The sequence below is a fragment of the Electrophorus electricus genome, chromosome 22 (assembly GCF_013358815.1).
Source record: "Electrophorus electricus isolate fEleEle1 chromosome 22, fEleEle1.pri, whole genome shotgun sequence".
NCBI lineage: Eukaryota > Metazoa > Chordata > Actinopteri > Gymnotiformes > Gymnotidae > Electrophorus > Electrophorus electricus.
The window spans coordinates 9148854-9162370 of record NC_049556.1 but is presented as its reverse complement, the minus strand read 5'-3'; the positions used below and the strand labels follow the sequence as shown (position 1 = coordinate 9162370).

The 13517-nt window shown below is 43.2% G+C and overlaps 2 protein-coding genes across 7 annotated transcripts in view; one reads left to right on the top strand and one right to left on the bottom strand.

Annotated features, from left to right (window-relative positions):
- The first annotated feature begins 6869 nt into the window (after nucleotides 1–6869).
- On the top strand, nucleotides 6870–11979 carry LOC113570352 (sialidase). 6 transcript variants are annotated; one of them, XM_026998710.2, is made up of 5 exons: nucleotides 6870–7045; nucleotides 7827–7870; nucleotides 8301–8568; nucleotides 8893–9054; nucleotides 9153–11979. In XM_026998710.2, exons 3-5 carry the CDS (start codon nucleotides 8424–8426, stop codon nucleotides 10442–10444), a joined length of 1599 nt encoding a protein of 532 aa, XP_026854511.2. In that variant the 5' UTR covers nucleotides 6870–7045; nucleotides 7827–7870; nucleotides 8301–8423; the 3' UTR covers nucleotides 10445–11979. The 6 variants fall into 6 exon arrangements, with proteins under 6 accessions (XP_026854511.2, XP_035377449.1, XP_026854509.2 ...); XM_035521556.1 differs by having other exon boundaries at nucleotides 7995–8568; XM_026998708.2 differs by having other exon boundaries at nucleotides 6870–7175.
- Nucleotides 11980–12067: 88 nt separating this feature from the next.
- Nucleotides 12068–13517, bottom strand: part of LOC113570353 (steroid 17-alpha-hydroxylase/17,20 lyase) — a 7973-nt gene continuing 6523 nt past the window's right edge. Inside the window, exons 7-9 of the mRNA XM_026998713.2 lie at nucleotides 13476–13517; nucleotides 13128–13231; nucleotides 12068–12911 (exon numbers count right to left, since the gene is read on the bottom strand). The exon at nucleotides 13476–13517 is cut by the window's right edge and continues 128 nt beyond it. Of these exons, the coding sequence (XP_026854514.2) occupies nucleotides 12667–12911; nucleotides 13128–13231; nucleotides 13476–13517 (391 nt within the window). The 3' untranslated portion in view covers nucleotides 12068–12666. The remainder of the gene's footprint in view (nucleotides 12912–13127; nucleotides 13232–13475) is intronic.

The window sequence follows — 13517 nt, the reverse complement described above, 5'->3', positions numbered from 1 at the left end:
CACTGACACACATCCCTAGACACAGGTCCCTTGTAAAAATAAATAAATATGGGACCTGCAACGGATCCAAATTTCATCACTGTTTCCTTATGGCATATTTCATCGAGTGCCATTTAATTTGCATTCAATGCATCTTCGAAGAGAAATAAAACATCTATGATTTCTGCCTCTGTTCCACTTTCTGGGGAGCAAGCAGAAGATTGTTAAACGCACAACAAACAGATGATTTGTGTACTCTGTCCCATCTAACGCCCATTTACATTTGATTGCTGTGTGTTGAACTATGCTCTCAATCATAACTACTATAATCCGATTTTGTTCAAGTAAAAGATCGCGAGAAGTTAGACGCAGCAGCACTTTCATGGAGTCAGCATTCATCTCCCACTATCTAAGAATGCATTCAATGCATTATCATACAAGAATGTAACACTTGCACTTTCTTGCTCTGCACTATATTCTGTAAAGCAAAGAAAGGGCTATTAAACATGCAAAGAACAGATTCCTTGCATTCTGTCTTCTCTGAGCAAATCATTAATGGCTATTAATTATTGGTACTAGTTCAAATGGTTCAATCTGATTAAAAAAATAAATAAATCTTTGCTTTGCAAAGTGCTGGGGACAGGAATGTGGATGGACTGTGGATACATTCAGTTCAGCTAGCCTCCAAATTCACGTTCCCTCACGGTCCCTGCTACTGACAGGGCCCCCCAAATGATGAGATGATTAGGCGGTGGGTGCAACGTGATATATTTTCATGGGCCATTAGTGCCTTAATGAAAGACATTTTTTTGTTGTTTATTTTTATGGCAAAATGCATTTATCGACCCTGTAGGATCTTTACCCATCTTCTTACTGCAGTTGTAAATCAACCATCCTGGCTTCTTTTCCTGAATTTTCTTTTTATTTTGGGCCCCGCGTGGATACGAGCATTTCACGGTTGCGTTCAAGAGTCCTGATTAGCCAGCCGGTATGCTACGGTGTCTCTTTGGTGTCAAACAAAAAAAACGCAAAACAAAACAAATGTAGTCGTTTTTGTATTTCCTTTTTCCAGCCAACCGCTTGTGGCCAGCAGGGGGCGCCCTGCTCTCTGGGGCGCCACATATATGCATGGTCACATATATGCGGAAGATCACCAAAGGGAAAGTAGTTAACTGAACAGTGAATGTAACTGGTTGGCCACTTTATCAAATCTGTCAGCTTGATAGAGGAAGAATAGAAAATCCATAATAGTTGGAGCACAAACGAATACCCCTGAGCAGGGCAAGCACGCACAGACATATGGTTTTACTAGTGCTGCAAACTGGCATCTTCTGCGCCAACTTCACCAGAGTAAAGAGAGTAAACGCTAAGGAACCGTAAATCTGCGTGTAGTATTACAAACAGAGAAGGCAGATACATGTTTTTGTGTGTAGGCTCCGAGATACTCATTCCCATGGCGCACAGAAACCCTAAAACAGTCAGATCGGTGAAGCATGTAAATATACGAAGCGTGATGGAGAGCATCTTAATAAAGAACTGTGAAACAACTTCTAAACCACCGTCTCCACATGGCAGAAAATTGAACTGTTAAAGATTACAGTTCTCCGCAAATCCCTCTGTAACGGTGAGCGGTAAGCAAGCGGACGCATGTGTGCAGAAGCTCTATCCAGAGTCAGAGACGTAGTCACAGTCCAGGGTCAGTTTACCAACATGCAGAGTGCAGGAATTCATGACAAACAACAAAACACGAAGACAAACAAAGGACGCGGGCTATAACAAAGGGCTAGGAATCAGACAAACACACGGAGGATAGCATTAATACAAGGCTAGGAGCCACGAAGGCATGGGTTAATAAACAGACTTCGACTCACAATGAACACAGGTCTTAAATACATGATCTAATAAACAAGACTAAGGAACTGAACCACAACAAGGAAGTAAAACAAAACAAACAAACAAACAAACAAAAAAAGACTCAAGACGGGGACACTGGGAAGGGTGGCTAATCACGACAGTATTTATTGCCAACCCTTATTCAAACAGAGGTATGAACAATTCACCTGGACATCTCAGTAGTGACATGCAGGTCTGAACGAATGATAATTGATGAGCGGAAACCTATCTATGCTTGTATGTGAGCATAAATACCGAGGCAATTTTTAATTTTTTTTAAATCACGTAGTGCTATGGGTGTTGTAAATATATATCGTATAGTTACGCTTTCGTTGTAAAACGTAATGCGAAACACAACGAGCACACATGAGTATAAATTAGAATGTGTTCTGAGTGTGTCCTCATCCTCGAGTGTTGAGATACAGATGTATTCATACGTAGGAACTTGTGCTGAGTAAAGGATGGCTAAGCAGCGTGAGGCTAGTAGTGCTGCATGATCAGTGCGAATTTCCTCTAGTCGTTATTCAATCAGCGAAACCATACCCTGAAACCAGTTCTTCTCGGCGGTGTAGGAAACAAACTCCCAAGTGGACGGTCCCTCCAAGTTCAGCAGTGGTAATGAGACAGAAACCCAAGTCTAGGCAAAATAAAACGCTTGAATAAAACAACCTTTAAAAAATGGTTTGTTGTTTAACTGTTTAATTTGACCGATATTTTGGAAATATTCCTACTCTAACAGTAGACTTATTAGTAAGTAATTAGGGCAGAAATATCCATATACTCTTTTTGAAACTTTAAGTAATTTTAATTTACAGTGCGGTTTTTAGTTATAATACAAATATTAATATAACATTTTCTTGATTAGTACTACATAGAACTGGCAAAATAAATTGTCCTGATAATCATTTGAAAACAGTGTTAGATTTCCTTCGAACTATCTTCTGTAGAATGATCTTCAAATGATTTCTGAATTTTACGCCAATAAAAGCATAAAGCACTGGATTAAAAGGCCAGCAGCTGGCAGACGTACAACGCATAGTCGAGATGATCAGTAACATCACATTCTGTGAAAGGCTCAATCTGATGGTAAGTTAAGGACCTCAGGAATATTATAACATTATAAGGGGCCCAACCAACAAAGAACACTGCCACAATACAAAAGATGAGTCTTACAGTCCTGTGTCTCTTGCTTGCTCGTGACTTGAAGACAGTCTGAAGAATTCTTATATAGCAAAAACTCAAAACTAAAAATGCACCCACAAAAGAAACGTTCTGTTGATATGTAACTGCTAAGTATATTGTATTATCTACATAATTGTTAAACAAACAACAAACAGATGATTATGCAGTCTGACTTATATTAGGTCCATTTACTTTTAACTGATATGTGTTGAAGTATGATCTCAAGCATAACTAATATAATCAGTTTGTGTTCAAATAAAAGCTCACGAGAAGTTATACGCAGCAGCACTTTCATAGTTTCAGCATTTCTCTCCAACTATCTATGAAGTCTATGTATCTGTGACTTTTACACAACATTACCCATTTTGAATTCCTGAAAACAGTATAAAGATGCCAATTTAAGTGAAGATGATCTTGGAATGAGAACTCGGACGGTGACTAAGCAAAAAAAGAAAAAACTTGCATCTTCTCTAAACTATATTTTAAGTGTCTGACCTGCTCCTAATGTAGAAAACAAAAGAAAAACTAACTGACTGCACTAAGCTGTACTAAATCACCCTCTTATCTAATGTCTTATCTAATCATCTTAAATGAGAGAGTAATGCTCACTTTATCGTTTAAAGTTGATACCACAAATCTTTTGGGAAACCCTGACTCAGAAAGCTTATGCTAAATTATTAAAGTTACACTGCCTACACCCACTGAGGAAAAGAGTCTTCATTAAAGTCACTCAAAGCAATGCTAAAAAGTTCTGAGGGTCAGTAACTCTTTAAGCTTAAATGTTCCAGGAAGGTATTAAAAGTCAGAGAAACTAAAGGAAAAAACTAAAGGAGTTCTTTGAGAAAGATAAACAATTTTATAATAAATAAATAAATATTAGCCATTAAACTAATTGACAATACACTCCTTTAATAAAATGGCTTTAATAAAATCACCATTAAATCTCTTTTCTTGTGTCTGGGGCACCACTCGGTACATTTGTCTTCTATTTGGACAGGCTTCCAAAGCCAGGCTCAGCAAAGCCAGGCTCAGCATCAGATTTTTCACTAATGTGTCTGATGTGAAGAAGCTGTAGGAATAGCAGAAATGAAGGCAGAAGAGATTATAATATACGAACCAAACGACGATGAACCAAAAGTCTGCGGAACTCACTGTCTCTGTGGAACTGTGTCTCTGCAGAAGACACTGTCCCTCATTTACAGACTTCAAGGCTACAATGATACCAAAAGCTCTATTCTCTCGCTATTTTCTCACAGTACAATATGGTGACCCCAACCTAGTGAGAATTATTATACAAAATTTTAAAAATCTGTCTGATAGATTAAAGTTCAATTTTAAATTGGTCTAAATAGATCTTAAATAGGTGCAATAATAATATCTAGTAAAAAAAAATGTTTATATAATATCAAAGGTTCTCATCTAAATAATGCTTTGAATAAATAGATTGTTCTGGTCAATTAAATATGAAGGTATAAAATCATAATTATCATAACTGTAATAATAATTGTGCAAAAATGTATGTGGTGACCATAGAAATTAGTTTTATAAGTGTTGTTGTACTTTGATATTTAAAGAATTATAGCAATGCAACATTTGAGGAAACAACCCTGTGTGTGCACAGGCAGAAGAGTAATTGTATTAATCATATTCCCCCTCTGAAGTTCTGTCAAGATGTTTCTCACAAGATGGTTCTCACAGTATTCTGGAGACAGACGGTCTGATTTTCATAAACGTTTCCAGGGCTCAGACATTCCACAGCGTCGATGTAGAAGGATTCCCTTCATCTCTCTTCATGTTTCTCACCCTCCCACTTTGCTTTTCTGTTTCACTCTCAGTTTCTTGGTGCCAACGCTGCAAGCTCAGGCTTCTGCTGGGTGAGCAAAACCCCTCCATGGCTCCTCAAGAATCCAGACTCCGAGGAAATTTAGCAGAACTATAATCTGCCTTCCAAGGTTTTATTTTATGGATTCAAAGTTGGGGTAAATAAAGGGCAGTTTGTGTAAAGTGAGGCAATTCTTCTTTCAAATGAATGGTGCAGGCGCCACTGAGTGTTCTGATTCCTTCTGAATATTGTGCTGGCATGCAGATTCTCTAGCCTCCCTACGATTAACGAGAAACTCCAAAATATCCAAGTGCAGTTGGACTTGAAGGGAAAAAAACAGGGCTTTCTTTGAAATGAGTTGCACCAGTTAAAAGAGATTTACTGTCCACTAAAATGATCAAATCCCGTAAGCTATAGGCCTCTAGTAAACAGTGGGTTCATATATCTACATTAGCATATTCTAAGTGAGAAGTTTAGAAATCTAGTGCTCGATTACTTTACGTTTTGTTGTATTGTCATTTTGTTTATTAATTTTTTTTCATTTGTAGCAAATCAAACGCTGATCAGTTTTTTTTAATGACTATTTTCATCAGCACTTGATAAGAACACACAAAGGTCTACGGTACTATTAAATAGACAGCGCCCTCTACTGACCAATTTTAATGTTCGCTGACATTTGAATGACTCTATAGTCAGAGAGTGTTACACACATTAAGATTTTTCGAAAACGTGGCTAATCGTCAAACCACTCCATAAATTTTGCACAGTGTCATCAGGTTAGTTGATTACTTGGCAAAGAAAACTCCACTTTACTTTTACAGTTATGCCATTTAGTAGACGGTTTTATTCAGAGAGACTTACAAACGTGCTTTTGTGGTTTACTCAGAAAAGTATCCTTAGCTAGCACAAATAAGTATTATTATTATTATTATTATTATTATTAATGATAACAACAACAATAACAATAACAACAACAACAATAATAATAATAATAATAATAATGATGATAATAATAATAATAATAATAATAATAATAATAATAGCTTTTACCCACTTTAGTTGGCTGTTAAATGTTTGTTGGTTTTTCGGTCTAGTGTCTAGATGAAGTAATTTTTGGTCTAGTGCCCAGATGTAATGCAATATAAAAACATCATTGCATAACACTTCGATATATTTGTTACATTCGTTTAAAGAACAGTTCCACAGAACAGTTTTAATATAGTATTTATTATTTTAAGTATTTATTTATACTTTTTGAACATCCCAACTGCGCAGTGCAGTACAATCTAAACCTAAAACCCTAAAACTGGAAAAGGTTTCAAAATGAGAATATGGAGAAAATTCTGTTTAAAAGAATTAAAGACACATCTTACGCTCCGGTCGGCACCCAGCCAATAACCCAATCACCCCCCAGGTCCCATTTACCCATTTACTAATCACGGAGCACATATGTTTCCCATCATCTTCCCCTGTTTATTCCCACAGGCTTCCTCTGTCCGATGCGTCGCAGTAGCGCAGTAACGTTTGACCGTTGACTATTCGGTTCGTATCCCGTCCAAAACCGTGTTTTCTTAAATCGAGAATCTCCTTTACTTTTAAGTGCATCATTAAAAATAAATTGACTCCTGAAGCCTCGTTCCTCATATCACAACACCAGAAAGAGCGTATTGTATGCAGTAATACTATTAATTTTTCTTTTGATCTGCATCTGAACTGTATATATCCTTTTGGACAATTTAAACAAACGATAACTGTTGAGTAGTATTCGTTGGAGTGAAGCCCATATTGTAACATTAAAAGCAGGGATATGCATAGATGCCCATGGATGGTCTTCCTGTTCTTTTCTGCATCCTCTTTGTGTTGTTGCTATGACAGATGCAGGCTATCGCTTCCCCTTCTGTGATTGGTTCAACGCGACGGGCGCCAGAGCCAATCAACCTACGATCCGCTTCACGTCCATAAATTTCTCTTCCTACGGTCTCTCTGCATTTATTGCGATTAGGCCTTTGTTTTTGCACGCTTAATGCATCGTGCACCCAACCTTATCCACAAAAAGCCCTGCGGCTTGCTTACGTTTGTTGCTACCGCCGGGACAGCGCAGAGCCGTGCGCACTCCCTAACGCAGACGCGTACGGCGGCGGGGGCAGAAATGGCGTGCGGAGACCGTCGGTAGGTGCAAGGACGAGAAGATGGACAAGGGGGAAATTAGACTTCAGTTCGCCGTACGCTGCGCGCTTGAGCATCGTTAGTCTTTCTACAGAATGGGGTGCACCGACCGTCGCTCGTCCGCAGTGGAACGGTTGGTGGAGCGGTTTCTTGTTTTATAGCCAGCAGGGTCGAGTGCGACATGCTAGGCGAGATTCATAGGTGTGCGGCCATGTAAAGCGTCAACGGTGGTGTGTGTCGTTCTGTAGCTCGTCTCCGATTTTACTGCACGCTTTGAGCTAGAAACATCCGATATTTTGCATCCGATATTTTGCCGTCGAATCATGACTGCATGCATGCTTCTATGGAAACTATTTAATAAATCGTTGGTCGTCCGTAGGGGAAAAAAAGTTGCTATTTAGTCATGGAGATTTAAACGTTTCATTTCAAGATATTAAAAGCATAACTAGTATGGGTTCTGATTTACGCTATTGCGCAATGTGCCCCAATATGATGGTAGAATTATTATCTTTCACTGATATTAAAAGCAGTATTAATAAAGATTTCCCGGAATCGGTGGAGACCATAACTGTTTTACAAAGCTGCTCAGGCTCTGTTCATATAACACATGCACACACGCATACAGTTGTACATGCATACTAAAATACAAACATACTGTTCTCACAGTTATCAACATATGATACAAAAAGGGGCGTGGGTGGAGAGAACCAGACAGAATGTGAAGTATAAATCGTTTTTCTTGGCTGCATCACCAACGCCTTTCCTTGTTGTGTTGCATGTATAGCTGGCTGTGGAACAACTTGTAAAGAACAACACATCTTTGGCCAGGTAACTGACCTCCCATGTACCGAATGCATTCCGTTTATGTGTATTGCATTTGTAAAGAAATTCTTTTATGTTTAGAATGAATAATAATACATTTGGGTGCCTGTTGCATCCATTGGTTGTCCAGTCGCCGATTCATCAGTACGGATTTCAAGCACATGCAGGATTCCATCAGTCCAGATAGCCCCAAATGCAAGTTGCTGCACATTCACTCAACAAGTTACCCGTTGATCAAAAGTCTAGATGAATAATCATTTCAGTCATTTGCAGTTTCACAGTTTCCATTACACATTATGCAGCTGACGATATGTATTAGGAAACTGCGTCTGTTCCAGTGCTTATGAGAGAGTGAGCCGCGACCGACGAGTCCTCTTGTCTTCGTGGTTTCTGCCTGAAACCAGTCCACTCCCTTCCCTCCTTCCGTCCCCCTCAGACTTCCTGTTTCTGAGGCGGCAGTGCCGGGCGGGGGAAGGGGATTCGGCAGTCGGGGACGAAGGCAGCAGCCGTGGAGGAGGAGGAGCGAGTGATCCGCTGGCGCCACGCCCTGCTGCGGGGTATGGAGTACCACAGCACCGGCACCCTGCCCCTGCTGGGCAGCCCGCGATACTGCCCCGGCGCCAACAGTGCCAGCGGCTACCTGTGCCAGACGGGCCACTGCTGTGGCGAGACAGGCTGCTGCACCTACTACTACGAGCTGTGGTGTGAGTGCGCGGGCTCGGGGCGGTCCTGCCGGGGCGACGGCGCCGCCCGGGGGGGGGGGGGGGGTGGGGGGTGGGGGGGTGGGGGTTGTGGAGGCCGTAGATTGGCTAGGCCATGGGTTAGAGGCCAGCCGATGGCTCCTGTAAGGTTCTGGTGTTGCTTCATGGAGGCCGTCATCCCTGCATAGACATCACTAAGCAGGGGCATTGTGTCAGACAGTTTACACTGCGTTTACACTGCGCTCCAGTCCTGTCTGGCATCTGGACTTTGTACCGGAGGTTGGAGTGTGTGCGCGTGCGTAACCAAGTGTTCTGTGCGTGTGGCAGGGTTCTGGCTTCTCTGGAGCGTGCTGATCCTCTTCAGCTGCTGCTGTGCCTACCGGCACCGGCAGGCCAAGCAGAGGGTGCGGCACCAACAGAGGCAGAGGGAGATCAACCTTATGGCCTACCACGGAGCGTGCAGCTACCCGTCCTCCATGCTGGACCTCAGTACGCGCACCTCTCTGTCTGCCTTCATTCTCTCTCTCTCTTTTCTCTCTCCGTCTGCCTCTCAGGACGGCTATAACGCTGTCTTCCTCCGTTGGCAGGTTTTCTTGCTTCACTCAAACTGCCGTCTTATGAGGAAGTAGCAGCCCAGCCTAGTACCCCGCCCCCTCCATACAGCTCGGTGGCTTACCCGCGAGGCTCCGTCCACCCCGGCCCTAGCCACGTGCTGTCCTCCCAGAGTTCCGACAACTACACCAGCTGCTCCTGTGACTCCTGCTGCCCGTCATCTCCCTGTAGCTCCTCCCCCTCCTCCGCCCAGCTCACAGACGAGACTGACACGAGCCACGCCTCCACGCCCTCCCACAGCGAAGCAAGACACATCAACTCTATTTCCGGATATGCCCAGTCAGCTACAGCCACGGACACGCGGGGAGCTCCACCCCTGGCCCGTGAACCTGGCCCTAAACCTCCACTTCACAGGGCAGAAGCAATGGAGGTGGAGCTATCGGACTCTGCCACCCTTGACTGCAATGGCAACAGGACCGTTAAAACAGTCGCCAGTCACGCCATTAACAACAACACGATCAGTAGTACCGACGAGACCCCTAAGTCCAATGTGAATGGTAGCGCAGCTCAAACTAGTAACACCAAGGGCATCAGTAATGCTGGTCAGAGCTGCCCTGTCACTCAAAGCCGTAATGCAGCTCAGTCTAACAATTCTAATGATATAATCAGCGTGGGTCAAACGTCAAGCCCTGTGCTTACCAGAGATGATGTGACAAATGAGACCACAGACTTTCAGCCACCCAGCAGTACGACACAAAACGTCTGTCCTGCTCCTCCACTCACTGTCCCTCCATCCTCTCCTCCATCCTCCCCTCCATCCTCCCCTCCATCCTCTCCTCTGTCGTTCCCTGTCACCGAACCCCTTGGTGCGCTCTCAGAGCCTGGAAGCTCCATGAGGTGGGAGGAGCCAGCCCAGGAATGCCCCCCTGCCGCACCCCCGCAGTCTCCGCCCAGACCGGTGCTCTTTTCTCCTGGTGCCGACTTCCTGGAGCCGGACCGGCGGGACTCGGCCGTGTGCGATCTGGACGTGGACCAGACGCACTTCCAGCAGCGCCGCCTGACCGGAGATTCCGGCATCGAGGTGTGCCGTTGTCGCATTGATCGCGAGGAGGACGAAGATGAGGACGACGAAGAGAGGGATCGCTTCGACGCGGGGTCGACTATCATCCCGAGCGATAGTCTTCATGACAGCGCCGATTGCTCTGTCCGAGCACAGCTCTCGCCTCCTGCAGGGGAGGGCATGGGGGAGTGGCCAGAGATGTGTGGCTCCGCCCCGTCTGTGCCGCCACAGGCCGAATCGGTTGTTATAGCCATGGAAACTGTTTGATGAACAGCGTTCAAGGGCTGAGTGTAGCTTTGGAGTAAGCAGTGCTCAGAAAGCCTCTGGCTGTGTCTGTGGGGGTTTTTTGAGCCAGCGAGAGAGGATTCCCCAGGCTCGCTGAGATACAGAAGTAGTAAAGGCAGCAGTCAGGGTCCAGCCGGCCAAAACGTGCGGCTACGTGAGGACTAATACCACAGAATGGTGATTGTGAAACTGTAACCCTATAGCATAGGAGGGTCTCGCTCTCTCTGTCTGTCCCGATTGTTCTGCTCTGTCCAGACACCTGCGCTGCATTGAGACTAGGACAAAGCTATTCTCCAACACATCTAACACACAGCTGATTTTTCTGCTGACAGACAGACCGAATGTCTGAGCCACAGACTCTTCTGGAACACGCTCACCCACACACACTTTCTGGTCTAATTCTGATCTAAGACGGTGGCACAATGCCAGCTCATCTGATTTCCTCTGCAAACACTTCTGTATTCTGTAGCAGCATTTAGGTCCCTCTCCCTCCCTCTCTGTCTCTTTCATGCTCTCTCTCTCCCCCTCTATGTGTTTATCTATCCATCTTTCATCTCCTCTCTCTTTTCTCTGCTTGTATCGTAGCTTCTGACCCAGAATCAGAGATATGGTCTCTGTTCTGTCAAGTGGAGTGTGAAACACTTTGATTATGAAGCCACTCGAGCTCCTCATAGTTTAAATGATGCCATCGGTAAAGATGCAATAACACAAACACAGTCTAGTCATAACTGTCACGTGTGCCTCTGGGTAATGTAGTTTCGTACAAGGTCAGGCAGCCATTTTGTGCTCAGTGTTAACTGGAACCTACAGTTGAATGTTCTTCACGGGTTCATACAAGCTCGCGCTCGCATTCTAGAATGCCACAGAACTCCCTGGAACACTCTAGAAAACTCTAGAACACTCTGGAACTCCAAAATGCATTCTCTTTAATTTTTTTTCAGTGTTTCCAAACACCAGCTTGGCCAACCAGATGCTGCACCTCGAACACAAAACGAAAAAAAAAGAAGAAAATAAAACCTCAGGACATTGTTTTTGTTTTGTTCTTGATTTTTACTGTAACAACATTTTGTTCTGTCTTTATGTGGAAACACTGAAACAGCATTGCTCATTGGCAACATGAAAGCAGACTCTTTGAACTGCTGTCTGCTAAACATGAATATGGGAAATATATATATACAAATAAATTTAAATGTAGGTACAGATTATATAAGTATATATACTCTCTGTGAAATTCTATATATTTTCTAAGCATGCCATTTGGAGTACATCACAGTGCTAGAAACTGGTGAAACATGTAATCAGATACGGGGATTGTGTGTATCGACACTAGTCTTACTTTGGCATCAATAATGAATTACAATTACATTACTATGGCGTTACCATGGTGCTGCCGTGGCGTTACTATGACAACCTTCTCTAGTCTGAGCAATAGAGTATGTTTGATGTTGATGTGAGACTGTGACCGGTGTGAAGGTGTTAATCTAAATGACTTCAACACTTAAAAGAGTCAACCGAAACCATGCGTGGCCCGTTTCTTGAGTTATGCTTGCCAAATGCATGATGTGTGGTTGTTTGGGTGTGTGCACACATGCATGCAGTACGTTTGCTTAATCACGTGCACACTAATGAATACATGCATCTTGTTTTTTTTCTCCCAGAGCCAGGCTGATACACTGACACTGCAGAGTTAGGTACACATCCCCTTCAGCATCACTGGCCCCTGACAGCTTGCAATGCCATGAAAGGTAGAAGGGTAATCCATCACGCGAGTCTATATAAATACATTTAAATACACAAATACATTTAAATGTAGGTTACAATACAATGAAAGGTAGAGGGGTAATCCATGACACAACTCTATTTAAATACATTTAAATACACAAATACATTTAAATGTAGGCTACAATACAATGAAAGGTAGAGGGGTAATCCATGACACAGCTCTATTTAAATACATTTAAATACACAAATACATTTAAATGTAAGCTACAATACAATGAAAGGTAGAGGGGTAATCCATGACACAGCTCTATTTAAATACATTTAAATACACAAATACATTTAAATGTAAGCTACAATACAATGAAAGGTAGAGGGGTAATCCGTGACATTATAATTAGGCCTAAGTGAGTGCACGTGGAGTTTTAATGGTGACAGATGAAGAACCCATGCAATGCAAACAGAAGAGAGCAGGACGACCGGGATCAGTGTCGCGGGCTGACTGTCACACTGTAGCGTAGCGGCTGCAGTACCACTCCGTAGCGCCCCTGCAGGTCAGGCAGGGAAGCTCCAGGTGGAACACTAAAATGGAACTGCTGCAGAAGTGAGCTGACAAACAGGAATAGCTCTATCCGGGCCAGTGATTCACCGACGCACACTCTGGGTCCCGCCCCAAAAGGAAGGAAACTGGGCGGGGTTATCTTCTTACCTGTGGCATCCAGGAACCTCTCTGTAAACAGTGGGAAACATGAACAAACCTCACTCTTAACATCAAAGCCTTTCTCGATATGCTGCATGGTGAGTCTCATGATATACCCTAAATTAAGTCTTTATCTAATTGGCTATGTTATCTAAGTATCTATATTGAGGTTTCTTCTGTTTTGGATACTTGTGTACATGTTGTGTGTCGTGTGCCTGGTTGTGGGTAGACAGCATTGTGTAGTACCCGGCAGGAAAAGATCAGGTTCGTCCCAGTGTTTGGGGTCGTGGTGGATCGCCCACATGTTCACCAAAACTCTTGTTCCCTTGGAGACGGCATGGCCTCCTAAACTGCATGCAGTGACACATGTTTGCTCTTATGCATATAAAGACCAGAGTGTTTATTCCAAAAGAAAATGTTATAATATTACCATTTTTTTGTTTTTCTTTTTAATTATTTCAAACCAGCAGGACTATTGGTACTGGGACCTGCAGCTAACATTCTAGTCACGCCTGTAACTGTCTATCTCCATGGTAACCAGAAGTTTGTCGTCTTCTTTGGCAACTGTGATTACTGCGGCATTGCCATGGTTACCTGGTGTCCTGCATAGCGACATGGGGGATAAGGATAGGACTG

Excerpts from the sequence above, each read along its gene's own strand:
- LOC113570352 (XM_026998710.2), top strand. The coding sequence starts at position 8,424 with ATGGAGTACCACAGCACCGGCACCCTGCCCCTGCTGGGCAGCCCGCGA. Across the intron at positions 8,569-8,892 it reads CTACTACTACGAGCTGTGGT|GGTTCTGGCTTCTCTGGAGC; the intron begins GTGAGTGCGCGG and ends TGCGTGTGGCAG. Across the intron at positions 9,055-9,152 it reads GTCCTCCATGCTGGACCTCA|GTTTTCTTGCTTCACTCAAA; the intron begins GTACGCGCACCT and ends CTCCGTTGGCAG.